General features: G+C 40.1%; 1 protein-coding gene across 2 annotated transcripts; it reads right to left on the bottom strand.

Annotated features, from left to right (window-relative positions):
• Positions 1-12: 12 nt before the first annotated feature.
• On the bottom strand, positions 13-27,030 carry man2b2 (mannosidase, alpha, class 2B, member 2). Of its 2 annotated transcripts, XM_060913815.1 has the most exons (19): positions 26,840-27,030; positions 22,105-22,251; positions 21,924-22,029; positions 21,109-21,281; positions 20,883-20,998; positions 19,556-19,733; positions 19,242-19,440; positions 16,917-17,107; positions 16,660-16,819; positions 16,371-16,507; positions 15,917-16,194; positions 13,634-13,822; positions 13,243-13,486; positions 13,042-13,152; positions 6,464-6,656; positions 4,539-4,685; positions 4,258-4,370; positions 565-685; positions 13-398 (listed from the first exon to the last, which is right to left on the bottom strand). In XM_060913815.1, exons 1-19 carry the CDS (start codon positions 26,966-26,968, stop codon positions 307-309), a joined length of 3,024 nt encoding a protein of 1,007 aa, XP_060769798.1. In that variant the 5' UTR covers positions 26,969-27,030; the 3' UTR covers positions 13-306. The 2 variants fall into 2 exon arrangements, with proteins under 2 accessions (XP_060769798.1, XP_060769879.1); XM_060913896.1 differs by lacking the exon at positions 22,105-22,251.
• Positions 27,031-27,734: the final 704 nt, after the last annotated feature.

Below are 27,734 nucleotides of genomic sequence, written 5' to 3'. Positions count from 1 at the left end.
TCAGAAACCTCACTCAAGGAAAAAGATTGCAAGATGGAAAAAAATTAACCATCATCAATAAATCACTTTAAGGAACACAGAAACAGTTGAATATAATAATCTTCACAGAAGATGCCTAAAGGTTTTCACCACCAGGAATCCGAGTTTAAGAAACTGGCCATTCAGGAAAAATAGTCATGTTTATGTTAAGAGAAGGTTCATCCAAGATTTAAGGAAAGTTTTTCCCTTACACCAACACCAGTTTTGTGTTGTAACTGATTCTTGCCAGTGAGTGAACAAACAAGTGAAAGGACAGACTACAGACTACTATTTAAAGTAAAGCAAGAAAGTTCTGATCTCTTTTGGTGATATGGTTACACTGAAGTCCTTGGTTACACCTTGAAAGGAGCTGGTGCTCTCTGGAAACACACACACACACACACACACACACACACACACACACACACACACACACACACACACACAATTAGTGACTTCATACAATAAAATTTCCTCTCTTTATTAAATCTACAATAGAACAAACTATAAAACAGGACTCTGTGGTATAAAGTAAGTTGGTAATACCAGTGTTCTGTCCCTTCTCAGTCGTCCTCCAGCTCCATCTCTGGATATCTTTAATATCCCAGGTTCCTGTGAGGGAACGTTCCTGCACTTCCTTTATTTCCCCTATTCCCTGCATGACTTCCTGAATGGGGAAAAATTTTGTAATGTTAAATGGCAACTCAAGAACTTGTGGCCTCAGACAAAACACCATGTAGTTCAACAACGCTAATCACTGAACATATTCTGTTTTTGTAAATGATACAGGACGCTGTAAATACATAAAGTCCATGTTGTGAAAGATACTGGCTTAACATTCATATTCTATACAATCACAGAAATGCCATGACTTTGGACAACGAGTCATAAAATAAGTTATTCATTCATTCCCTATAAATGATTCTGTACACACACACACACACACAATTTAGATACACAATACTGTGCAAAGGCATTGGCTTGGAACATGGATTTAAAAAAAACCAAAAAAAACCAAATGCAGTTAAACTTGATTATATTCCCAGACAGCCAGCATTCATTTTTGTCTGAAACGTGGTCTACTATGAATTATTATCCATACAGGATACTTTTTCGACGGAATAAAAACAACCATTCTATTCCCTTCTAACAGGTTTCATTCATTTGGTTTGATAGCATGCAATACTGTTAGCATATTGCTTATCCTATGTGTGTTACATCACTCTACCCAGTGGAGAATGAGCATTGAATATGGTTTATGATATTCCATGGTTGTCAAGACATGACATCACACGTCGGAGCTGATGCAAATATTCAATGAGAAAGTTTTCGAACCATTTCTTTGTTCGCCAGGAAAGAGACAGACACACTGAACAACCGAAAGGCTACCAAAACTTCATTAGATATTCTTCACGCATATTTAAAAGGAGAAAAACATACCAACAAACCTCGAAAAACTTGTATATCTCTCTCAGATACATTCCATTCAGCTAGCATGATACTGAACAAGTCAAAGACAAGTTCAATATCATGTTAGCTGAATGGAATATATCTGATATACCACTCAACGCCAGCCAATATTATTTAAATAATGTTACCTTTCTTTACTGATGTACAGTTTCCTTAGCCTAGTAAACTAGCCCCACCCGCCTAGCGGCCAAAAATATTTTTGCCTAGCGAATGGGTCTAGCCTCGCACCATATAAACAAAAACACCCCGGGCATCAATCGTGCCAGCCAATCACAACGCAAGGTTTTTGTTTGGATTCTTTGGGCGGGCTTTTGCAGGAGTGACGACAAAGCTGCGCGACGCTGGAGAAAGCGCAACAGGAAAGATAGCTACGGCTAGTGAACAGCGCGCGTTTGACTCCGCTTTGGAATCAGTTTTAGAAGAATTAGACTTGGAGTTTTCGTTGAAACATGAGCAGGAAGAGGCTCTCCGCTCGTTCCTTTTCAAGAAGGACGTTTTCGCTGTTTTGCCGACCGGCTATGGCAAAAGTCTGATCTACCAGCTGGCTCCGCTCAGAGCCAAAAGGATGGGGCTAGTTTGTGCAGTACGAAGAATTAATAAACAGCTTTGAAACATTACTTTTTGATTGTTTCTTATTTTCCCGTTATTTTAAATTTAAGGGAAATTATTTCACCAAACACCACTAAATAAAAACTCTCAAAAACAGTTTAAGCAAACCCTTGAAAAACACTTGAAAAAAATAAGAGTGTATGTTAAGTATGTGGTACAGACTCCAAACTTGTGGTCATTATCTCCAAACTTCTTAATATCTAGAACCTGTTTATTAATTAATACGCATTTTGAAAAATTATTTATTTCAAGGTCTCCCCCACTGCTTTCTGTCGCTCTGACTACGTCACAGTCACTGTTGCGCTGATTGGTCAGAGCGTTGGCCTATACGCACAGAGACAGTTTGAAAGACAGCGGTTTGTTCGACCCCCCACCCTTCAGAAATGTCTACGGATCGAGGCCAGACTAAATATTCACATTTAAGTCTGGCTTGCCAGGCTACAGTTTCCTGTAACTTCTAATTTAGGTTGTTAAAGTGATGCTTGGAAATCGAAAATGTTTAATGACCCGATGATGCAGAAGTTTATAACAACCAAGAAAAACCTTGTACTAAATAAAATTAGAGTGTATGACTTTTGCACAGTACTGTATATGAATTACACCTCACAACTAAAACCCTACACAGTGCAATTTTAGGCAGTGAAATACCAGGCCAGATATCTGAAGCACATCAAGTATTAGGTTCAAAATTCTGTTGACAAGTGTACCGTACATCAGTGCTTTCTGCAAGTATAATTGGCAAACTTTTGGACATTTTGGCTACAACAATGTACTTGTAAAATCATGATGAAATAATAGAAATTGAATACTTCAGTGCATTTAAATATACCTGCTTTCTTCATTGGATACAATATAATAAAAACAAGAGTGCTCTGAGAGCACAATATTCCCTGCTGGCAACTCTGCCATAAGTCTGGTAAAATGCGACTGAGTTGAACGAAATTGGAATATGTGTATTACCGACATAAAGAATCCTGTCAAGTTTCATGAAATTCCTCCAAAAATTGTGAGAAGAGTTGATTTCAGAAGGTGAGTACCCTTCCCGGGACAGATGGACATCACCACGACATAATCCCCCTTTGAGCCTTTCGGCCAGCGGGGAATGATAAAAATTGTGAGGGAAATTGACTTCAGAAAAGCAAGCATACCTTGATGAAATTGCCAAAGTACAAGTTTGTTAATAATCAAGGGTATAACTCTGGTAAAATTTGCCCAAATTAAACGAAATTTCAATATGTGTATAACTGTCATATAGCAAAGCCTTTTGGCAAGTTTGGTGAAATTCCTCCACAAATCGTGACAGGAGTTGATTTCAGAAGAACGTACACCCTCATGAAATTGTCAAAGTACAAGTTATTTAATCAAGGGTCAAAACTCTGGTAAAATTTTCACAAACAAAATTAAATCGCAATGTGTGTATTACCGTCATATAACAAGGCCTTTTGCCAAACTTCGAGAAATTCGTCCAAAAATTGTGAGAGGAGTTGATGTCAGAAGGAAAACACACTTTCATGAAATTGTGAAAGTACAAGGTTGTTAATAAAGGGCTGTAACTCTGGTAAAATGTGACCCAATTGAATGAAATTGCAATATGCGCATTACCGAAATACAACAAAGAATTCTGCCAAGTTTCGTGATATTCCCCCCAAAAATTGTGAGAGGAGTTGATTTCAGAAGGTGAGCACCATTCCCGGGACGGACGGATGGATGGACATTGCCATGACAATCCCCCTTTAGGCCTTTCGGCCAGCAGGGGATTTAAAAAAAAATTTTTTTTTTTTTTTTTTAAATCACTGCAGGTTTGTTCAGCTTGTCTAGCTCAGAATGTAACCCCTCCTCAAAAGCAGAGGTCATGCGCTTTTAAATTCTAGCACAAGCGCAACCTCTCACCATAATTTCCTATTCACGTTGTCATTTCATGTATATAAGCTCACACTTTTCAGTAGTTCATGCTGCTACACTTTTCTCTGTTTTTCCTATCCAAGTAGGAAAAAAAAAAAAAAAAGTCATTTCTGAGACTCGTCTCTTGGCCCGATTGTGTCTATGCCCTTTACCTGTTCATTCGACTCCACTTTTCCCTCTGGTTCCATCTTTCCTGACCTCATGCTCCAGCTATAATACACCAAACAGTAAATTAATTAGTACATGTCATACTTTTACCTTTAGGTTGATGGTGGTAGGTTTGGACAGAACAGGATCCTCTGCTTTCTCATACAAATGAGTAATCCTCAAGAGAACCCAATCAAAGTCTGATTTAGATGTTTTTTCTTCACCTACAATAAAATTACAAATCTACATTAAATTATTTTTGTACTGCTTCATAAAACAAAAGGCTGACCTTTATTTAAAGGAGCCCAAAAGTTTAGGACCAGCTCTGTGTGTGTGTGTGTGTGTGTGTGTGTGTGTGTGTGTGTGTGTATAATCTGGAGGGATTTGTGTACCAGAGTCAAGATCCCGGAGGTGCTGGGTGTGTTTTGGGTTGTAGCTCCAACCAGGAATACTGAGATACTGCAGGTGGAGATTCTGAGGCAAAACTACAGGTTGGACATTGGGTCCATTCCAGCACACTCTCCTACTCCATGGTTTCTCTGTTAAAGACAAGAGGAAAAGAGGATTTAATGACCAAGATCAGGGGTCTTCAATCTTGCCCAAAAAAAAAGGTCTGGTGAAACTTGTTTAAATCATCCCATCCTGCACCAAATCAACTGTCAAGTAGGACTCCTATTTGGCTGGAATGAAAGCCTGCAGCCACACTGGCCCTTTGATGAGAAGATTGAAGACCCCTACTACTAATCGTCCCATATGGATACCCTAACAACTTTGCGCCCAAGACTCAACTTTGCTTTAGTGGATAAACTCACATGGATACTGTTAAAGTGAATGTAAAGCCTCCAAACCCCACTTTTTTCCTTGTACAAAGCAACATCATTATGTTGATTGACCATGTGTTTTCGAACCATAGCTGATCCAAAAGGCCATAAATTCATGGAAAATCAATAAGATCAGCCGATTTTCATGGAATCTGCCGAGACGGAACTGGAAGATCCCGAAGGGGCGCGCGACACCACACATGTAACAATTCAGGTATCAATTTCGTTCCTACACACAGCAGTGGTTAGACCAGTCTCGATATGGAATCATATTTTGGAGAGAATTATAATAATGATTGGGATTCTTATATGTCAGATGAAGGTGCAGATGACTATCAAGGATATTCCTTTTCGAACCCCCAAAACGAGAAACTGCCAGTTCATGACAGTCTTCCTTTGTAGTGCACGATCGATCGATAGATAGATAGATGTGCAGAACATGGTAGTTACCCTTCAGCATGTTTTTCTGAACAAAACTAAAAACAAATCAAGTCTTGCAATATTGCAATCTGAGAGCATTTAACACGTTTCAGTTAATAATTAATGATGACTGCACACGTGCATTTTTCTTCCTGTTAAAGTCCATCAGATATGATAAGATCAGATGTCGAGAGCATGTACATGCTGCTCATAATCATGCATCTGGTGTGTGTGTGTGTGTGTGTGTGTGTGTGTGTGTGTGTGTGTAAAAGAGATAATAGGGGAATCAACAAACTGTTCAAAATGTCAGATCAAATGTCATTTATTAAATACATGGGCTTCTTTTTGCTCCAGTAATTCCCATGTGGTTGTTATGGTGGTAGTGAACACTTGATGAATCAGATTTACTATTAGTAGGCAACACGAAATCTGCCTGCTTCATTTGCACAAACCTCACCCACTATCGCTTTAGATTTGTGTTTTTTCTTGGAAATTCATTAACCGAGTGTCCTGTTGTATATGGATTTGAACATCCAAACACAATGCAGTGCTTTCCCATCGTTATTTTTTGTAAGATTCCTACAACAATATCCCATCTCGGTGAGTAAACAAGCATGGAGTCAGATGAACCGAAATTATCCAGATAACCAGGGTTCCATGTTTGACGTTGTGCGAGGTTAGCCCTGAGGCAAGGCTGCCTTCTTCTAGGATCTGGAAGGCTCGATTTATCGATAAATAATTTATATTTCTTCCCCCCCTGCTTTATTAATTAATTTTGGTCGTTACTAATGATATATATTCATTTTAGAGCATTACAATAAGGCATTACATACACTTAACTCACAAATAAACTCACATGAATACTCAAGAACTGCTGCGGCAAGAAAAACTTATTTACAATGTTTCATACTGAACATTCCTTCAGCACAAATTTAGAACCGTTTGTTTGTACTCTTCTGTAGCTGTACGTATACTCCCATTCTGATAGCATTTCAGCCTGTACCATCAAAGAAAATTCTTTCTACTGTCTCAGTATTCAAATAGTATGTACTATTAAATATAGTGTGCTAACTCACCAGGTTTGTCTATAGTTAAGACCACGGGCCTGTGCTGTAACTGTAGTGCTGCTCGTGGATAGAGAGAGACCATTGCAGCAGGAGAGCCAACCATCATCCACAGAACTGGCCGCACCACTGAGGAGTCATTCAGGGTCAGATTATACCCCAGATTCCACTCCTGGTTGTTCCAAAGTCGTCTATGGAGCATCACCTAAAACAACACCCGGGGGGGGATAAAACCAACCACTCATTATAGGCAAATCTGACCACTCAGCAGCCATGACAACTATAGACCCCTTTCACTGACGTCACCCGAAACCGGAAGTAAACAGACCCTGCACCATTTTGGAAGACCAACAAACTCGTGATTAGGGGGAAATAACGGCAGCGGTATGTGAACCCACGAGAATAAAGTGGAGTGGCAAACGACTTAAACAAATCTGAGCTGTTTTATTTATGATTTATTGCCCCAACAGTAGACTTGAAAGAAACCTGTGTGAGACTTGGCAAAAAACTGTGGATATAATGGATAAGTCTGTGCATGATCTGTGGACACTTTGAGGTAAGCAAACGCAAGAAATTCAGATTTAAAACATGCTAAATTGGCCCCAAGTTGATAACTGTATGAGGAGCAAGCCTCCCAGACTTCTACAATTTAATAATAATAATAATAATAATAATAATAATAATAAAGGATGGTTTGGGGCTTGCTCTCCCTCCTATTATATAAATAAAGCATAGTTGTTGTGTAGGCATATATCATAAATACATATGTATAATTTGGATAAATTAACCTAAATTATGGATACCTTAATAGTAACAAAAAGTATTAATTTTTCAACTGAAAAGATATATTATTAAAAGATATCAACAAGATTACCTTGGCCATAACTATGTGTAGGTTATTCTTAATAACAGCTGTAATATCACGAACCAAGCCACTAACAACATAATTGTAAGCCTGTAGCCCTTTGTAGGCTTTCAAGTCATCAGCAGTGTAGGCACTGGGTGTAAACAACAAATAGTTTACAATGTCTGGGTAGCAAACAGATGGCAGAATTGGTGTCAGGTCCTCCTTATGTTTCCATTCTCCCTTGCCGCGAGTCTTATCATATGGGTCAAACCCATCAATCAATGTACTCACATAACCAGAATTATCAGCCATCGTGTCACTTTACTCTCGCTCGTACTTTGTTTTATATTGTGAGTGCATGTACTTGGTCTTCCAATATGGCGCCTAACAAAATCTCGCGGCGCGGTGACGTCATGCGGTAGCCCTCTATACCCCAAACCAGACTCCTATAATCTGTGGCCTTCATCTCAAGTCCCACAAAAAGCATATTTTATAGGGTGTTCATGCTACTAGATGTATCTCCATAACAACGGGGCTTGGTGACACCAACCTTCTTATGACTCCTCCTATGATGGTGATGATGCTCAGACACAAATGCTTTATGCATAGTATACAACATAATGGTGTCCATACAGCACATAGTGGACTATATGACCAACAGAAAGATATTTTGAGGGTTGTTAACTACAAAGCTAGCAAGTTCACCAAATCTTAGCTATTCTGCCTGTTATTGTTTATTTAATAGCTAAATATGTATTAGCTAATGTACAAGGTGGAGTGTAGCCTTTAAATAGGCAGTATGTTATGGAAGAGCGAACACATATCTTGCCTCCCAATTACTTCCAAGTACCGAATTCACGGGGGGGGACGACACGGGGACAAAACAAAACAAAAAACAACAAAACACCATCCACCCCACCCTCCCACACACATGGGAACACATGCACAGATTATACTCGCTTCATAATATCTACTCAACAAGATGAGAGGCTTTTTGTCATGGATAGAAAAACTAAAAGGATAACCTCTTTGGTAGGAGGTCTTTTCTAACGCGTTTTTTTTGTAACCAAAAGCACTCAGGACTGTCACAAAAGCCCCAGATCAATATATTATATACAATATATTTTTTTTGCTTATGCCTTTATCAACAAGGTGATTGGTTCCATTTATAAAAGACACTTCACATTTGGATATTATTTGGATGGTCTGCTTTAGTCACCTCGCAAGCTGTCATTGCAAGGGAAGTCATGGCCTAATGGTTAGAGAAGCAGCTATGGGACCAAAAGGTCACCGGCTTGATTCCCTGGAGCAGCAGGAATGGCTGAAGTGCCCTTGAGAAAGGCAATTGCTCTCCAGGCTGCTCTGGGTATGTTGTACATCGCTCTGTATAAAAGCATCTGCCAAATGCCTGTAATGTCATGTCATTACCCAGCCCATCAATGATGTTCAACATGCAAATTTATGCTTTTCTGTCTTTGCATAACATGTGATGAAGTATAGTCTACATAGACTGGTTCAGGACTATGAACAAGTTTATAGTTTAAATGATCTTGAAACGTCAAGTGCTATAAACTGCTTAACTGTTCATATAAAGTTAAAGCAAAATAATACATTTGATAGTCTGTGGAGTGTTTATAGATTAACCAGGCATCAACAACCATAAAGTTTTGAAATTTTTTAGGATTAGTTGATAGGCTGTTTCATGGCAGTCACCTGGCAGGTTGTTAACAGGCTTTTGTTGACTGCTTTTAGAGTGTCTAAAATTGACTACCCAAAAATAAAGTGTTTCTTTTAGAATCTTTATAGCACATAGCAATGTATTTTCTGCTTTACATGCTATCCTATTCATACAACCCCAATTACAAAAAAAGTTCAGATGCTGTATATATAAAAAAAAAAATTCCAATGATTTGCAAAATCACAGAAACTATTTTTCTTGCAAATAATACAACCCCGATTCCAAAAAAGTTGGGACAAAGTACAAATTGTAAATAAAAACGGAATGCAATAATTTACAAATCTCAAAAACTGATATTGTATTCACAATAGAACATAGACAACATATCAAATGTCGAAAGTGAGACATTTTGAAATTTCATGCCAAATACTGGCTCATTTGAAATTTCATGACAGCAACACATCTCAAAAAAGTTGGGACAGGGGCAATAAGAGGCTGGAAAAGTTAAAGGTACAAAAAAGGAACAGCTGGAGGACCAAATTGCAACTCATTAGGTCAATTGGCAATAGGTCATTAACATGACTGGGTATAAAAAGAGCATCTTGGAGTGGCAGCGGCTCTCAGAAGTAAAGATGGGAAGAGGATCACCAATCCCCCTAATTCTGCGCCGACAAATAGTGGAGCAATATCAGAAAGGAGTTCGACAGTGTAAAATTGCAAAGAGTTTGAACATATCATCATCTACAGTGCATAAGATCATCAAAAGATTCAGAGAATCTGGAAGAATCTCTGTGCATAAGGGTCAAGGCCGGAAAACCATACCGGGTGCCCATGATCTTCGGGCCCTTAGACGGCACTGCATCACATACAGGCATGCTTCTGTATCGGAAATCACAAAATGGGCTCAGGAATATTTCCAGAGAACATTATCTGTGAACACAATTCACTGTGCCAGCCGCCGTTGCCAGCTAAAACTCTATAGTTCAAAAGAAGAAGCCGTATCTAAACATGATCCAGAAGCGCAGAGGTCTTCTCTGGGCCAAGGCTCATTTAAAATGGACTGTGGCAAAGTGGAAAACTGTTCTGTGGTCAGACGAATCAAAATTTGAAGTTCTTTATGGAAATCAGGGACGCCGTGTCATTCAGACTAAAGAGGAGAAGGACGACCCAAGTTGTTATCAGCGCTCAGTTCAGAAGCCTGCATCTCTGATGGTATGGGGTTGCATTAGTGCGTGTGGCATGGGCAGCTTACACATCTGGAAAGACACCATCAATGCTGAAAGGTATATCCAGGTTCTAGAGCAACATATGCTCCCATCCAGACGACGTCTCTTTCAGGGAAGACCTTGCATTTTCCAACATGACAATGCCAAACCACATACTGCATCAATTACAGCATCACGGCTGCGTAGAAGAAGGGTCCGGGTACTGAACTGGCCAGCCTGCAGTCCAGATCTTTCATTCATAGAAAACATTTGGCGCATCATAAAACGGAAGATACGACAAAAAAAAAAAGACCCAAGACAGTTGAGCAACTAGAATCCTACATTAGACAAGAATGGGTTAACATTCCTATCCCTAAACTTGAGCAACTTGTCTCCTCAGTCCCCAGACGTTTACAGACTGTTGTAAAGAGAAAAGGGGATGTCTCATAGTGGTAAGCATGGCCTTGTCCCAACTTTAAGATGTGTTGTGGTCATGAAATTTTAAATAAATAAATAAATAAATAAATAAATAAATAAATAATTCACCCAATTTTTCTCTTTAAATGATACATTTTCTCAGTTTAAACATTTGATATGTCATCTATGTTCTATTCTGAATAAAATACGGAATTTTGAAACTTCCACATCATTGCATTCCGTTTTTATTTACAATTTGTACTTTGTCCCAACTTTTTTGGAATCGGGGTTGTACAAAGATGACATATCAAATGCTAAAACAGAACTTTTATTGTTGTTCGGGAAAAAAAAAAAAAGCTCCTTCTGAATTTGATGCCCGTAACACCTTTCAAAAAAGTTGGGACAGGGGCATGTTTACCACTGTGTTGCATCACCTCTACTTTTGCAACACTCTGTAAATGTTTGGGAACTGAAGAGACCAATTGCTGTTGTTTTGAAAGTGAAATATTGTCCCATTCTTGCCTGATATACAATTTCAGTTGCAGTTTGAGGTTTCCTTTGTTGTATTTTGCATTTCATAATGTGCCAAATGTTTTCGATGGGTTATAGGTCTGGACTGTTACAGGCAGGCCAGTTTAGCACCCAGACTCTTACTACAGAGCCATGCAATTGTAACACGTGCAGAATGCAGTTTGGCATTGTCTTGTTGAAATAAGTAAGGCCTTCCATGAAAATGACGCTCTACGGATAGCAGCATGTTGCTTCAAAACCTGGTGCAATCTGGTTAATGATGCCTTCCCAGATCTACAAGCTACCCATGTCATGTGCACTAATGCCCCCCATACCATCACAGATGCTGCACCATGACAGATGGTCCCTCTCCTCTTTAGCCTGGAGGACGTGATGTCCATGATTTCCAAAAAGAATTTCAAATTTCAATTCGCCCGACCACAGGACAGTTTCCCACTTCACCTCAGTCCATCGTAAAAGAGCTCGGGCCCAGAGAAGGTGGCACTGTTTCTGGATATTGTTTATATCAGAATCGTATGGGCGCTGTGTGAGATGGCTGCCTCTCCAGTAGCTCTGTAGTTTTTAGCTCTTTCACAAACAAAATTGGATGTGGGCAGCACATCCAGGCTGGACAAACCGATCAGGCGGGCCGGCTCTGTGGTCGGCATGAAGCTGGACTGTCTGGTGATGGTGGCAGAGAAGAGGTCTATGGACAAACTATTGAACATCATGGACGATGCCAGTCACCCTCTGCACACCGTCATCAGAGGAGCCTGTTCAGTGACAGAATGCTCCTTCCCAAGTGCAGGACGAACAGACTCAAAAACTCCTTTGTCCCTGAACGCCATCAGACTGTACAACTCCTCTCTGGGGGGAAGGAGGGGTAACAGGAGGACAGAGGATGGGAAGGAGCAGTAGCCTAGCCTAACAATAAGCAATACTGGACAATGTGCAATATAAAAAGTGCAATATCTTTCCTGCTTCTCCCCCCCACACACACACACTTACCTTAACCCCACTTCTCCCCCCTTCCCCCTCTCTTCCCCATATCTTATTCTTTTATATAATTTATCTAGAAGTTCTTCTCTATTTATTTTCTCTGTTTATCTGTAATGATGCTGCTGGAATCTTAATTTCCCTGAGGGAACCCTCCCAAAGGGATCAATAAAGTTTTATCTAATCTAATCTAATATCTGGTTTGAACTTGCATTTGTGGATGCAGTAATGAACTGTTTTCACAGATGATGGTTTTCTGAAGTGTTCCTGAGCCCATACAGTGATTTCCACTACAGACATGTGTCTGCTTTTAATGCAGTGTCAACTGAGGGCCTGAAGATCACAGGCATCCAATGTCAGTTTTCAGCCTTGTCTCTTGCATACAGAGATTTCTCTGGATTCTCTGAATCTTTTAATGATATTATGTGCCATAGATGACGTGATCCCCAAATGCTTTGCAATTTTACATTGAGGAACGTTATTCTTAAATTGTTACCCATGCAGTCTTTCACAGAGCGGTGAACCCCTCCCCATCTTTACTTCTGAGAGACTCCGCCTCTCTGGGATGCTCTTTTAACCTAATTAGGGTCTTTTTTTTTTTTTTAAACATTACATAACTTTTCCAGTCTTTTGATGCCCCTATACCAACTTTTTTGAAACACGTTGCTGGTACTAAATTCAAAATGAGCATATATTTAAAAAAAATTTTTTTAATTATATATTTCTCCATTTCAACATTTGGTGTCTTTGGATTATTTATTTTCAATTAAATATAGGGTTTCCATGATTTACAAGTTACAGCATTCGGTTTTTATTTACATTTTACACAGCGTCCAAATGTTTTTGGAAATGGGATTGTACTTCAGCCAGTAAACAGTCTCAAAAAAAATAAATAAAAGGGGTCCTTCATGTGATAGTGTGTGTAGATTACTCGCACCTCTATCTGGCCCTGGCTGAGACTAGCTACCCCATGCGCTCTCTCGCTGAGTAACACCAATCTGCTGTCATCATCTTCGATGTATGCTCCTCGTACCATTGGGTAGTAGTTCTGCACATACACACAAACAGACAGATCTAAGTAAAAATATATTTTGCATGATCATTTCAAGACAGTAATGCAGGTGTCTTTGGTTCTTACTCGAGATAACGTATTGTTAATATACTTCTTATACTCCCTCTTCATCATCTGGTAGCCGTTATCATCAGTATATATTGTCCTGTTGTTACTAAGACTAGTGATGGTTCTGAGTACAGCTTCTCTGTTCACCAGTAGAGGGCCCACCACATAGCTCTGATCCAATCTCTGGCACAATAACTTGTCCTTGAAACCCACCGGCACCTGGGTGACCACTGAGTAAGTGTGGTTCTTATCAGATTCATCCCTGTAGAGAGACGTTACATTAAATTATTTAGCCACACTGATTTACAACTAAGGAGATTAAATTCTTCTTATTTATATATTTAATCGAAGAATGGTTTAATCCCTTAACACAAAAATATGTAACTAGTAAAAGGTTCTAGTTGTTTACCTGTAGAAATATTGACGTATTTCAGAAATGATTGTCCCTGGAATTATTTGCATCGAGACAGATTTGTACCCAGGAACAGAATCATTGGCTGTAAAGACATAGTTATCGGAGATAGGCCCAGCATGGACATCTCCATTGGCCTTGTATTCCCAAAAGTCTTGCTGTATCTTAATGGTCTTCTTTTCATGCCTAAAACAAAATATTTGGAAATCAAAGGAATTCCTTCACAGATAAATGCAAAAATGGTCTTATCCATCCAATATCTGACAAAACACGATTCTCCTAACTAGGAGATAAAGTTCCAGAGAACAAGACTGATAAAAGACTCTGTCTGCTCAAAAGACAAAGTGAATTCACTTCAAGTCATCAGATCTGAGCATGGCCAGGATATTCTTATTAGCTGACTGATAAGACTGTGGCCTACATCACCGCTCAAACAGGACTATACATAAAATGTTACATATCAGTCGAATAGGGACTCATCTCATTATCTGTAGCCGCTTATCCTGTTCTACAGGGTTGCAGGCAAGTTGGAGCCTATCCCAGCTAACTATGGGCGAAAGGCGGGGTACACCCTGGACAAGTCGCCAGGTCATCACAGGGCCGACACAGACAACCATTCACACTCACATTCACACCTACGCTCAATTTAGAGTCACCAGTTAACCTAACCTGCATGTCTTTGGACTATGGGGGAAACCGGAGCACTCGGAGGAAACCCACGCGGACACGGGGAGAACATGCAAACTCCACACAGAAAGGCCCTCATCGGCCACGGGGCTCGAACCAGGACCTTCTTGCTGTGAGGTGACAGCGCTAACCACTACACCACTGTGCCGCCCCGAATAGGGACTGTAAAACCAAATCATTATGGTTATATAAACCATATTGTACCCAATGATACTGGGTGACAGAAATGCTGCCATATAAGTTACATTTATGGGTGATGGCAGAATGATTGGTTTCAGTGTTTTGTAACAGGATGAAAAAGGGTCTCTCTTATCTCAAGACACTTATACAATTTCAAAAAAAAAAAAAACTATATGGGAGGAACAAGCAACATCAGCCTTGTGATTGGTGCACCTTACAGAAGACTGAACCAACATTATAACTTGCCAATTTACACTGAAAGGCAAGACATCTGCTTTACAAATTCTTTGTGAAAGCAGTTATGCATACTTCATACGTGCATAATACATGCCCATAAAGATCTTATTAGAATTTAAGATCTCTTTATTAAAAGAAAAAAAAATCTCATTGGCTAGGGGCACTGATGCAATAGACGCCTCCCAGTATCAAACTCTCCCATCTCTTTGATAAACACTTTTATGGGCTGCCTTTTTGAAATCAGTGATTTGGATATTTCAAAAGGTATTACTGCAGATTTCACTTTATTATATTTCTCATGAAAGGCAGGAAAGTAAAACTCATGTTAAAAGGAAAAAAAAGGGCACATACTCAGGACTTCTGATAATGTAATTTGAAAGAAAATAAAACCAAAATTTAAAGCTAGACTGCCTTTCAGATTTTTCAAGTGTAGGTCATAAAAATAATTTTCCCTGACACACGATTGTTTTTGTTTAGTGGACCAAAAGCTACTGAATTCAAATCACAGACTTTGTTCTCTTAGATTTTTTATAAAATAGAACAATTAAGGAATTTAGGGGCACGTAGCCCTAAATTCTCTGCTATTTTTCCTGCTTCACCATGACGTAGTTCAAGATACTACGTCACGAGGTGGGCTTTCCCCGTTCGCACAAGGCATTGTGGGATACAGGAAAGAAAAATGGAGGATGTGAATGAAAAGTGAAAGACCGACTACAGTAACGGAAAGTGAGAAGAAAAGATGTTATGTTGCGAAGGAAAGGAAACACAGGACCAAACTAATAAATATCGGTGGTCAGCGAGCACCTTGGTGTGATCAGCTGTTCGTTTAGTGACAGAATGATGTAACTGTCAGTGCACGGTCAAAGTAAACCTGTAGATGGCAGTAATGCAACACTGGATGCCAGCTGCCGTAAAACCCAAAAGAAGGTAAACCTGGCTGCTTGACTGCGCGAAGCGAGTGATTTCATGCACATTATTTGCTCGGGAATCCCCTCAAATTAAATCACTTCCCAGCCACAGAATGGCCTGTTTTTTTTTTTTAACATATTACAGAAATAAACATATATCACAATGACCAAATTTCAGAGAGAACTAAATTTCACCGATTTTACGAAAACAAAAGGCCGCCTAGCTTTATTTAAAAAAAAAAAAGGCAATACGAGGAATGGAGATAACCTGAGTTTTATACTATGCAGAAGATTTGTCTCTTGGTCGAACAGCAGTACGTAGCAGTCGTTCAGCACAGGTAAGAGCATTCTCCCCGTTTTCTTCCACTCACTAACGTTCCGTCTCTTAAAATTCACCACCCTCGCTGTGTAAGTGAGTCCACACGTAGAACCAGTGTTACACTTTGATTGTGGGAACTGGATGAGGTATTTTCTGTACTGAAGTCCACCCAGTTCCACCACAATGAAAAGATCATAGTCATCCGGTGACTCTGCAGATGGCTGGATCTGAAAGAATATGATGCATAGGTTTACTGATCACTTATCTACAGAACCACACATCAAACTGCGAAGCAAGAAAAGTTAATAAACCATGCAAGTTAATAAAACATTAAAAAAACAAAACACCTATTGAGTGTAGGACATGGGTAGAAGACCGGTGAGAGTCTGATTGAATAGAATACCTGAGCAGGAACTGCTTTCCCATCATCATCAAACACAAGTGCCATTGGATATTTTACAGAAATGTTGATGTAGGTTGTAATGTTCCACGCAAGTGGGTTGTACACAATGATGTGCTGCTCAAGGGCCTTTGACAACTCTGTATGATATAAAAAGTATTCTACATTATTATATAATTCAGAAATGATTTTACTGTGTGCTCAGTTTATATTCTAATAAGTAGCAGGTACTGATCACAGATTAAAGAGCATTTGAGGGAATCCAGTCAAAGAATTTGAAGTACATGCTCACCTGGGTTAAAGGAGTCAACAGGAATGCCAGGATTTTGAGGAAGAAGAAACATGGCTGCTAAGAGTTCTTGCACTCCCATCATCCCTTGCATGAGGTGATCCATGTACATATCAGCCACCTTTGGTGATTCCGTTCCTGTAATGCCATCATGATGTTGAACCTGGTTTCATAAATAAAAAATAAAAAAAAGTAACAAAAAGCTTTCACAAATATTATATCCGATATAATCTAAAATACATATATTAAACATCAAACACCTCAGAGACAGCCCATCTGATGGATTTGAGCTTGTCCATAGCCCATTCTTTCTGGACAGGGCCATCAGGGTACTTGATCCGGTACCGCACAAACAAAGACTCTGCAGCATGGGAAAGGGAACTGGCTCTCCTTGCAACTCCTTTCAGAACATTCCTGGAGGCGTAGAACCCTGTCCATGCCTGGAATTGCTCTGAAAGGAATGAACAAACAAAATCAGGCTTTGCTCTACACTAGCCTGGAAATGCAGAAACGAAGGAACCTCTTCTACAAATGGGTGAAAATTTTGGTGCTCTGTTGTGCCATGAATGGCAGGGAAAGGTCAATGCAAATCAGTAAAAAGTTATTCTGACTAAATACCTTTATCCTATGATGAAACATTTCTATCCTGATGTGAGTGGTACATGTTCAATACAACACCGATTCCAAAAAAGTTGGGACAAAGTACAAGTTGTAAATAAAAACGGAATGCAATAATTAACAAATCTCAAAAACTGATATTGTATTCACAATAGGACATAGACAACATATCAAATGTCGAAAGTGAGACATTTTGAAATTTCATGCCAAATATTGGCTCATTTGAAATTTCATGACAGCAACACATCTCAAAAAAGTTGGGACAGGGGCAATAAGAGGCTGGAAAAGTTAAAGGTACAAAAAAGGAACAGCTGGAGGACCAAATTGCAACTCATTAGGTCAATTGGCAATAGGTCATTAACATGACTGGGTATAAAAAGAGCATCTTGGAGTGGCAGCAGCTCTCAGAATTAAAGATGGGAAGAGGATCATCAGTCCCCCTAATCCTGCGCCGACAAATAGTGGAGCAATATCAGAAAGGAGTTCGACAGTGTAAAATTGCAAAGAGTTTGAACATATCATCATCTACAGTGCATAATATCATCAAAAGATTCAGAGAATCTGGAAGAATCTCTGTGCGTAAGGGTCAAGGCCGGAAAACCATACTGGGTGCCCGTGATCTTCGGGCCCTTAGACGGCATTGCATCACATACAGGCATGCTTCTGTATTGGAAATCACAAAATGGGCTCAGGAATATTTCCAGAGAACATTATCTGTGAACACAATTCACCATGCCATCCGCCGTTGCCAGCTAAAACTCTATAGTTCAAAGAAGCCGTATCTAAACATGATCCAGAAGCGCAGACGTCTTCTCTGGGCCAAGACTCATTTACAATGGACTGTGGCAAAGTGGAAAACTGTTCTGTGGTCAGACGAATCAAAATTTGAAGTTCTTTATGGAAATCAGGGACGCCGTGTCATTCGGACTAAAGAGGAGAAGGACGACCCAAGTTGTTATCAGCGCTCAGTTCAGAAGCCTGCATCTCTGATGGTATGGGGTTGCATTAGTGCATGTGGCATGGGCAGCTTACACATCTGGAAAGACACCATCAATGCTGAAAGGTATATCCAGGTTCTAGAGCAACATATGCTCCCATCCAGACGACGTCTCTTTCAGGGAAGACCTTGCATTTTCCAACATGACAATGCCAAACCACATACTGCATCAATTACAGCATCATGGCTGCGTAGAAGAAGGGTCCAGGTACTGAACTGGCCAGCCTGCAGTCCAGATCTTTCACCCATAGAAAACATTTGGCGCATCATAAAATGGAAGATACGACAAAAAAGACCTAAGACAGTTGAGCAACTAGAATCCTACATTAGACAAGAATGGGTTAACATTCCTATCCCTAAACTTGAGCAACTTGTCTCTTCAGTCCCCAGACGTTTACAGACTGTTGTAAAGAGAAAAGGGGATGTCTCACAGTGGTAAACATGACCTTGTCCCAACTTTTTTGAGATGTGTTGTTGTCATGAAATTTAAAAATCACCTAATTTTTCTCTTTAAAATGATACATTTTCTCAGTTTAAACATTTGATATGTCATCCATGTTCTATTCTGAATAAAATATGGAATTTTGAAACTTCCACATCGTTGCATTCCGTTTTTATTTACAATTTGTATTTTGCCCCAACTTTTTTGGAATCGGGGTTGTATGCTCGGGCCTTCACAGTTACCAGATATCAACCCAGTTGAACATAGATGGGACAATTTGGATTAAAGTGCTTGCACTCACCACCACCGCTACTATTAAAACATATTTTTAAAGAATGGTGTTCATCCAGCCAGTATAGGTCCAGATACTTGTAAAATCTCTGCAATGAAGCTGTTCTGGTAGCCTGTGGAGGCCCAAAACACTTTTCCAATAGTCTGTAACCTAACTGTAGAAGTACCATAGTAACATAACGAGTTACAAAAAAACCCAATCAATTTACAACATTATGAGATTTAAAGTGAACTTACCAGTGGAATATGGGAGAAAATCTTGACTTCCCCTCACCTCCCAGGACATATTTGATTGGTACAAAGTTTGGAAATAGTCTTTAAGAGTAGCATACTGAACAGTCACACCAAACTTCTCACTATGCTGGTTGATGTAATTCATTAACACATCCATATTTCTGAACTGCACAGAGGCATTGTAGAACTGCTTATCACATCCCTAGAAAAATGTTAACAGACTTTAAAATGTATAATTCACATACAGGTGGGTGGGTATATATGAATAACAGCAATGTGTGTCCCTTTGGTGGGTACCAGTATAAAACTAAACTAACCCAAGGCCAGAGAAGATGGTTAGTCTGGAACCACTGGGCTCTTTGTTTAATATTGGTCACCATGGTTTGGGCATAGGGCTCCAAAGTGTCCTTTGTAACTGGGAGGCTCATGTTGGGATACACCCCATCTTTAGGTGGGTCTGGGAACACAGCAACTCCATTCCAATAAAACCCTGACCTATGTACAACAACAAAAATGTATGTAAAAGGACATCTATTCAACTAATATATAACAGTTATACCATGAAATCAAGTCGTACATGAGCCGATAGCCGACGAGGCACGTATATCTACTCACGGTATATGAGCTGATAGCCTAGTAGTAGAGTAGCCAATCAGAGCGAGTGATTACTCGTATCCAGTGAATGTGGACAGTAGAAAATTATATTATATATAAAATTTATTTTTTCTGGCCACATTCACTGGATTTGAGCAATTGCGTGTTCTGATTGGCTACTCTACTACTAGCTCATATACCGCGAGTAGATATATGCGCCTTGTTGGCTATTGGCTCATGTACAACTCGATTTTGTGGACTAACTGTTAAAATGTATATTTAACAGTTATTCCACGAAATTGAGTCGTACATGCGCCGACAGCCAACGAGACGCATAGTACCGAGTTGGCTATAAGCCATATACAACAAAATTGAGTGGAATAACTGTTTTATTCTATCCATATTCACTGGATTTTGAGAAACAGAGCATTTTTATTTTCTGCAAGTTTGATAAATAAAAACTTTATACAAAACGTCCGACAAAATCGTTTCCGCTTAGAATGTAAACAAGCCGGTAAAATGAGAGTAGTAATTTGTGAAAAAAATGCTATAATAATAATAAATAATAATAATTCTTGAAAAAAGAAATACATTCTTACCATCAAATACTTTTACTCCATATTTTGTTGCTTTTTTTCTTGGGGGAGGGGGGTTGTTTTCGAGTAGAGTTTTTATTTCATCTTCGGTTGGTTCAGTGACGCACGCTGCCATTTTCTTTTCTGGCGGTTGGCAAACCAACTTAAAAGGTGCATTACCGCCACCGACTGGGCTGGAGTATGGAACAGGAGATGATTATTTTTATTTGGGGGTGGGGTGGGGGGGATTATTTTATTTAGCTATTTCTATTTCTTTCAAATACATGATAAAGTGATATATCTGACTTGATGCACTCTGCTATTTTGTTTTTCTCTACTCACGGTATACAAGCTGATAGCCTAGTAGTAGAGTAGCCAATCAGAGTGCACGATTGCTCATATCCAGTGAATGTGGATAGAATATATAATTATATGCTTGTGATACAGATTAAACTGAGATATTATAACAGGTTACTTGTTTGAGAAGGGGAGGTATGATGGTGTGCAGTAACTGTACTGGTCCATTGTGTGTGTGAAAATCTCTTGGGCCTTCCCTAATGAGGCTGACCCTCTCCACACAAACTGCAGTCTCTATATAAATATAAAAAACAGTCATAATATTGGTCAATATATTTAGCATGGCCACATGTACAGTTTACATACTCCCAAACATTTTGAGATCATTAGGAAAGCAGGACAACCTTGCTCTTCTGCATGTCATTTTTGAGGTCATAGTCAATACGAGAGATGAGATGAGCATCAAATCCAGCCAGGGCAAAAAGGACCGGAGTGGTGGCAGAGGCACCGAAGGGGTCAACATGCCAGGAGAAGCGAGGCCTGACGCCAAACGTTTCATACAAGAACCCATGTCCCTCTATAATAAAGAAAGGAAGGATGGAAGATAACACGTGTATAAATGTATGAGAAAAGGAAGCATCAACCTCGTGTCAGGGAACGTTCAAGGAAAAGTGATTTTAAAATGTACACAATCCAATTCTTCTGTTACCTCAGATATAGTTGATCACTCAAAATACTTGTATTATTGGAAATACGTGCAACCTTTTTAAACTGTGTCATCTCATTTTAAATGTCTGACACCAAGGAATAGTCTGTACTTACAAATTAAAATCTGAAAGTCAAGCATCTATATAACATCTAAGTTTATGATACAAGTTGGCCTTCAAAATGTTGGGATGTGGGGCCTAACAAGCTGGATGATTAAAAAAAAACCCTGATTAGTAATTAAATTGATAAAACCGATTGTCAGTTGTCCAAGATCAGCAGGTTTGCTTGACATTTGTGAACGGGTGGTTGCATGGGACAGACTTATGTTATATTTTAGTTACTTTTACCTCACAGGTCCAATGCAAAACTCATTAAAACAATCAGACATCAAACATCTTGAGTTACTGACTACATTTAGGGTAGTGGAAAATCTGCACAGTTGATTTTTGTTATTCTTTCAACGTGACTAAATATTCAAGTAGAACATGCACATAATAGCCACAGCACAAACCTGTCAGCTGAAGGATGGCATCATCAATATCCGTCACTGCCTCATCATGCATCACCTGACCTCCAATAATAAACTCCAGACGCCCTTCCTGCAGAAGCTGTCTCACCTGACATGGAAACAAGTCTCCATGAACAAACAGGATGTATCCTAGACTGACAGCAGTGAAGGCTTCTTACCTCACCTGATTCTTGTGCCACTGAGACGCTGTGGTATTCCACCAAAGTCGGAAGAATTCCTGCTCAACCGCAATGAATTTGCGATTCTTAACTCGTGTCAGCTCCTCCACAACGGTGGTGTACACATTTGATGCATAAGCATGCATGCTCTCCTATGGGGAACAGGATCATCACCACCACCACCACACTCTAGAGCAGGGGTTCTCAAACTTTTCACAGTCTACAGTTTAAGTCAAGTCAGTTTATTTGTATAGCGCTTTTAACAACAGACATTGTCGCAAAGCAGCTTTACAGAAAAGCAAAGACTTCAAACATATGAACTAATTTTATCACTAATACATTTATTTATCCCTAATGAGCAAGCCTGAAGGCGACAGTGGCAAGGAAAACCTCCCTGAGAGGACATGAGGAAGAAACCTTGAGAAAACCCAGACTCAAAAGGGAACCCATCCTCATTTGGGTGCTAACAGATAGCAGGATTATAAATAACTTGCTTCTATAACTGTGTCCTATATAGTCACAAAGTACAACTGTGTAACCAGGAAATTCATTATTCATGGGCAGCACGATGGTGTAGTGGTTAGCACTGCTGCCTCACAGCAAGAAGGTTCTGAGTTTCAATTTACAACCCCGATTCCAAAAAAAGTTGGGACAAAAGTACAAATTGTAAATAAAAACGGAATGCAATGATGTGGAAGTTTCAAAATTCCATATTTTATTCAGAATAGAACATAGATGACATATCAAATGTTTAAACTGAGAAAATGTATCATTTAAAGAGAAAAATTAGGTGATTTTAAATTTCATGACAACAACACATCTCAAAAAAGTTGGGACAAGGCCATGTTTACCACTGTGAGACATCCCCTCTTCTCTTTACAACAGTCTGTAAACGTCTGGGGACTGAGGAGACAAGTTGCTCAAGTTTAGGGATAGGAACGTTAACCCATTCTTGTCTAATGTAGGATTCTAGTTGCTCAACTGTCTTAGGTCTTTTTTGCCGTATCTTCCGTTTTATGATGTGCCAAATGTTTTCTATGGGTGAAAGATCTGGACTGCAGGCTGGCCAGTTCAGTACCCGGACCCTTCTTCTACGCAGCCATGATGCTGTAATTGATGCAGTATGCGGTTTGGCATTGTCATGTTGGAAAATGCAAGGCCTTCCCTGAAAGAGACGTCGTCTGGATGGGAGCATATGTTGCTCTAGAACCTGGATATACCTTTCAGCATTGATGGTGTCTTTCCAGATGTGTAAGCTGCCCATGCCACACACACTAATGCAACCCCATACCATCAGAGATGCAGGCTTCTGAACTGAGCACTGATACCAACTTGGGTCGTCCTTCTCCTCTTTAGTCCGAATGACACGGCGTCCCTGATTTCCATAAAGAACTTCAAATTTTGATTTGTCTGACCACAGAACAGTTTTCCACTTTGCCACAGTCCATTTTAAATGAGCCTTGGCCCAGAGAAGACGTCTGCGCTTCTGGATCATGTTTAGATACGGCTTCTTCTTTGAACTATAGAGTTTTAGCTGGCAATGGCGGATGGCACAGTGAATTGTGTTCACAGATAACGTTCTCTGGAAATATTCCTGAGCCCATTTTGTGATTTCCAATACAGAAGCATGCCTGTATGTGATGCAGTGCCGTCTAAGGGCCCGAAGATCACGGGCACCCAGTATGGTTTTCCGGCCTTGACCCTTACGCACAGAGATTCTTCCAGATTCTCTGAATCTTTTGATGATATTATGCACTGTAGATGATGACATGTTCAAACTCTTTGCAATTTTACACTGTCGAACTCCTTTCTGATATTGCGCCACTATTTGTCGGCGCAGAATTAGGGGGATTGGTGATCCTCTTCCCATCTTTACTTCTGAGAGCCGCTGCCACTCCAAGATGCTCTTTTTATACCCAGTCATGTTAATGACCTATTGCCAATTGACCTAATGAGTTGCAATTTGGTCCTCCAGCTGTTCCTTTTTTGTACCTTTAACTTTTCCAGCCTCTTATTGCCCCTGTCCCAACTTTTTTGAGATGTGTTGCTGTCATGAAATTTCAAATGAGCCAATATTTGGCATGAAATTTCAAAACGTCTCACTTTCAACATTTGATATGTTGTCTATGTTCTATTGTGAATACATCAGTTTTTGAGATTTGTAAATTATTGTATTCCGTTTTTATTTACAATTTGTACTTTGTCCCAACTTTTTTGGAATCAGGGTTGTATTAATAATTTTAATCATCATTAACTGTGTGGTGAAAAGAGAAAATATATGTGATGTGCATTACAGAGACAATGCGAGTAAGAAACAAGGTAATGTCTCAAGACAACACATTTAGGACCTTAATGTCTTGTGATTTACTTTGTGGCATGGTGGTGTAGTGGTTAGCGCTGTTGCCTCACAGCAAGAAGGTTCTGGGTTCGGACCTCACGGCTGACAGGGTCCTTCCTTTGTGGAGTTTGCATGTTCTCCCAGTGTCTGTATGGGTTTCCTCCGGGTGCTCCGGTTTCCCCCACAGTTCAAAGATGTGCAGATTAGGTAAAATACCTGGCCACTAGGGTTGTACAAGGCAGCGTGCACTTTACTTAGTGCCAGTCCCAAGCCCGGATAGATAGAAGGCCCAGTGTAAGATTCGTGTGAGCTAAACTGGTTATTAACCTTCTGAAAATAAAGTCTCATTATTATTAGTTTTGGTATGAAGTCTTGTTTCATTTTGTTGAAGTTATCAACTGTTCACTTGGGTGTAAAAGTGTTCATGACAACTGCAGTCCTAAAGTTATCATGGCAATTGTAGTCCTCATCCATCATAGCAAAACTGTAAATGTCCAGACCCATCTTCCAAGTGTATCTTTCAACTATACAGTTTAGATGGATTTAAATGCAAAAAGATTCATGGGACTGGTCAGATTTTAAAATCAAACTTAAAAATTAAGCATGTGTCTTAAATGTGTACAGTAATAGTTTGGCTTTTTATTGGTGCCAGGGAGGAGGAGTTGTTTTTTTTTCCCCGTGAACTTTCCACACACACACACACAAGCTATTTTATTAAAATTGTCATTTGATTCTATTTGACATTATTTATAGATACAATAACTATGGTAATGGTGTGTTGAGGTGTCCACCATTTAATTATTCACTCACTCACACAGTCCTTGATTATGCTTTATGGACCCCTGGAGGTCCCCAGACCCCACTTTGAGAACCAAGTCCCTAGAGCATATATTCCCAATTCTGTTCGTAGAGTACCCCATACTCAACACATATAGTGATCCCAACATCCATTATCTCTAGCCGCTTATCCTGTTCTACAGGGTTGCAGGCAAGCTGGAGCCTATCCTAGCTGACTATGGGCGAGAGGCAGGGCACACCCTGGACAAGTCGCCAGATCATCGCAGGGCTGACACAGAGACAAACCAACCATTCACACTCGCATTCACACCTATGGTCAATTTAGAGCTACCAATTAACCTAACCTGCATGTCTTTGGACTGTGGGGAAACCGGAGTACCCGGAGAAAACCCACGCAGACACAGGGAGAACAATCCCAACATCAATCAGCTAATTAGGTCCAACCCTTCCTAAGAGGACCCGAGTGTATTAGAGCATGTCCCCTGGGCTTCAGCACCCCCCCGTGCAACTGGCTGCTAGACTTCCCCACTGAAAGACCACAGTCAGTGCGGGTCGGACAGAACACCTCCAGTGTCATCACTCTCAGCACAGGCTCCCCTCAGGGCTGTGTCCTGAGCCCTCTGCTGTTCACTCTGATGACACACAACTGTGTCCCCAGGGCTGCCAGTAACCACATTGTCAAGTTTGCGGATGACACAACAGTGGTGGGCCTCATCAGGGACGACAACGACCTGGCCTACAGAGAGGAGGTGGAGCAGAGAAAACAACCTGATCCTGAACATGGACAAAACCAGAGAGATCATTGTTGACTTTAGGAAGAACCAGCCCAGCCACGCTCCACTTCTTATCAACAACATGGCTGTGGAGGTGGTCAATAGCACCAAGTTCACCTGGTCTGTGAACACCATGTCACTGGTCAAGAAGGCACAGCAGCATCTGCACTTCCTGCATAGGATAAGGAGAGCCCACCTGCCCCCACCCATCCTCGCTACACTCTACAGAAGCACCATAGAGAGCGTTCTGACCAGCTGCATCTCTGTGTGGTGTGGAGGCTGCAGTGCCTCTGACTGGAAGACTGTGAGGAGAGTGGTGAGGACAGCGGAGAAAATCATTGGGACTTCTCTTCCCTCCATTCAGGACATTGCACCAAGGCGCTGCACGTCTCGAGCCAGAAACATCATCAGTGACCCCTCACACCTTCATTATAGACTGTTCTCCCCTCCTGGCCTCTGGAAAGAGGTTCCGCAGCATTCGGTGCAGGACCACCAGGTTCTGTAACAGCTTTTCCCCCAGGCCACCAGACTGCTGAACTCCAAACCCAAACTCTAAACTTCTATTTATAACTTGAACATTCCTAATTCCACAGGTCACTTTACACTATTTCTGCTACTGCATAATTTAATTTAATACACTTCATATTTAATTCTGTGCTGAGCCAAATTGCAACGAAATCTCGTTGTGTGTACACTTGTTACATACTGAATGACAATTAAGGTTGTTTAAGTGTCTAAGTCTAGAGCAGAGAAACCACTGCAGTGTACAGGACCAGTTTACTATCAACACTCCAAAGCACTGAGCTTTTATTATTATTATTATTATTTTACCTGAACTGTGTACACCCATCCGACATCCATGTGACTGTGAGGGATGACGAAGGTCTGGATTAGATTTGTGGAATAACTCACGGAGACAGAAACACACAATAAACCAAGAAACAGCTGTGAATACTTCATCTTTCTAGATAAACTGCACTACAACCCATCTCAAGACATCATATGACTGACTGACTTCTTCTTCAAGGTTTTATGGCGGTTGGCAACCAACTTAAAGGAGCATTACCGCCACCAACTGGGCTGGAGTGTGGAACAGGTAGATATTAGATGAAATTAAAAAAAAAAAAAAAAACTTATATCCTCTAGGCTAGCCCAGTTTCTTTGAGAAATCTGAGAACAAAATGATATACATGGCTAGATGCCTTACCCAAGATGCCAGGTAGATTAAAACTGCTGTGTTTCACTGTGCTTAATGACTGACAAAGGTTGTTTCTTTCTTCCTCATACTGTTTGCAGTGAAATGCAAATACATGCTCAACTGTTTCCAGCTGGCTACAGTAATCACAGTTTCCTGTGTGATGTTTACCCATTATTTTTAGTGTACCGTTAAGGGCAATTCCATGTAAATGTCAACCTCACCATGCAAAAATAAAGCAACATGTAATACATCAAAACCACTCCCAGAGATATCACCTAGGCCTGTATTTTACAGATGTGAATAAGTTGAACCAATTTGTAACCAACCTAATATGTCACTGTCAGTCTTTCTTTCTTATAATGTAAAACCCAAGCTAAAATCAACTTTGATCATGTACAATTCTATATTATTGCCACAAGCCACAGAAATGTATGCTAAAATCCACAAAACAGCAAAACAATAGCCATCCTAAATATTATTTAAGAACTTTGATAGTTTTAGCTGATATTTAGAGAGTTTTTCAAAGGG

The sequence above is a fragment of the Neoarius graeffei genome, chromosome 1 (assembly GCF_027579695.1).
Source record: "Neoarius graeffei isolate fNeoGra1 chromosome 1, fNeoGra1.pri, whole genome shotgun sequence".
Taxonomy (NCBI): domain Eukaryota; kingdom Metazoa; phylum Chordata; class Actinopteri; order Siluriformes; family Ariidae; genus Neoarius; species Neoarius graeffei.
The sequence above is the reverse complement of the archived record's forward strand: the minus strand, read 5'-3'. Positions and strand labels throughout refer to the sequence as shown.

What these genes read in the sequence shown, in the direction of transcription:
- man2b2 (XM_060913815.1), bottom strand. Translation starts at nt 26,968, where the DNA reads ATGAAGTATTCACAGCTGTTTCTTGGTTTATTGTGTGTTTCTGTCTCC. An exon ending in TTTTCTCCCATATTCCACTG is followed by an intron (nt 17,108 to 19,241) that starts GTAAGTTCACTT and finishes CATTCCTTTCAG; the next exon opens with AGCAATTCCAGGCATGGACA. An exon ending in CTTAACTATAGACAAACCTG is followed by an intron (nt 4,686 to 6,463) that starts GTGAGTTAGCAC and finishes TGTCTTTAACAG; the next exon opens with AGAAACCATGGAGTAGGAGA.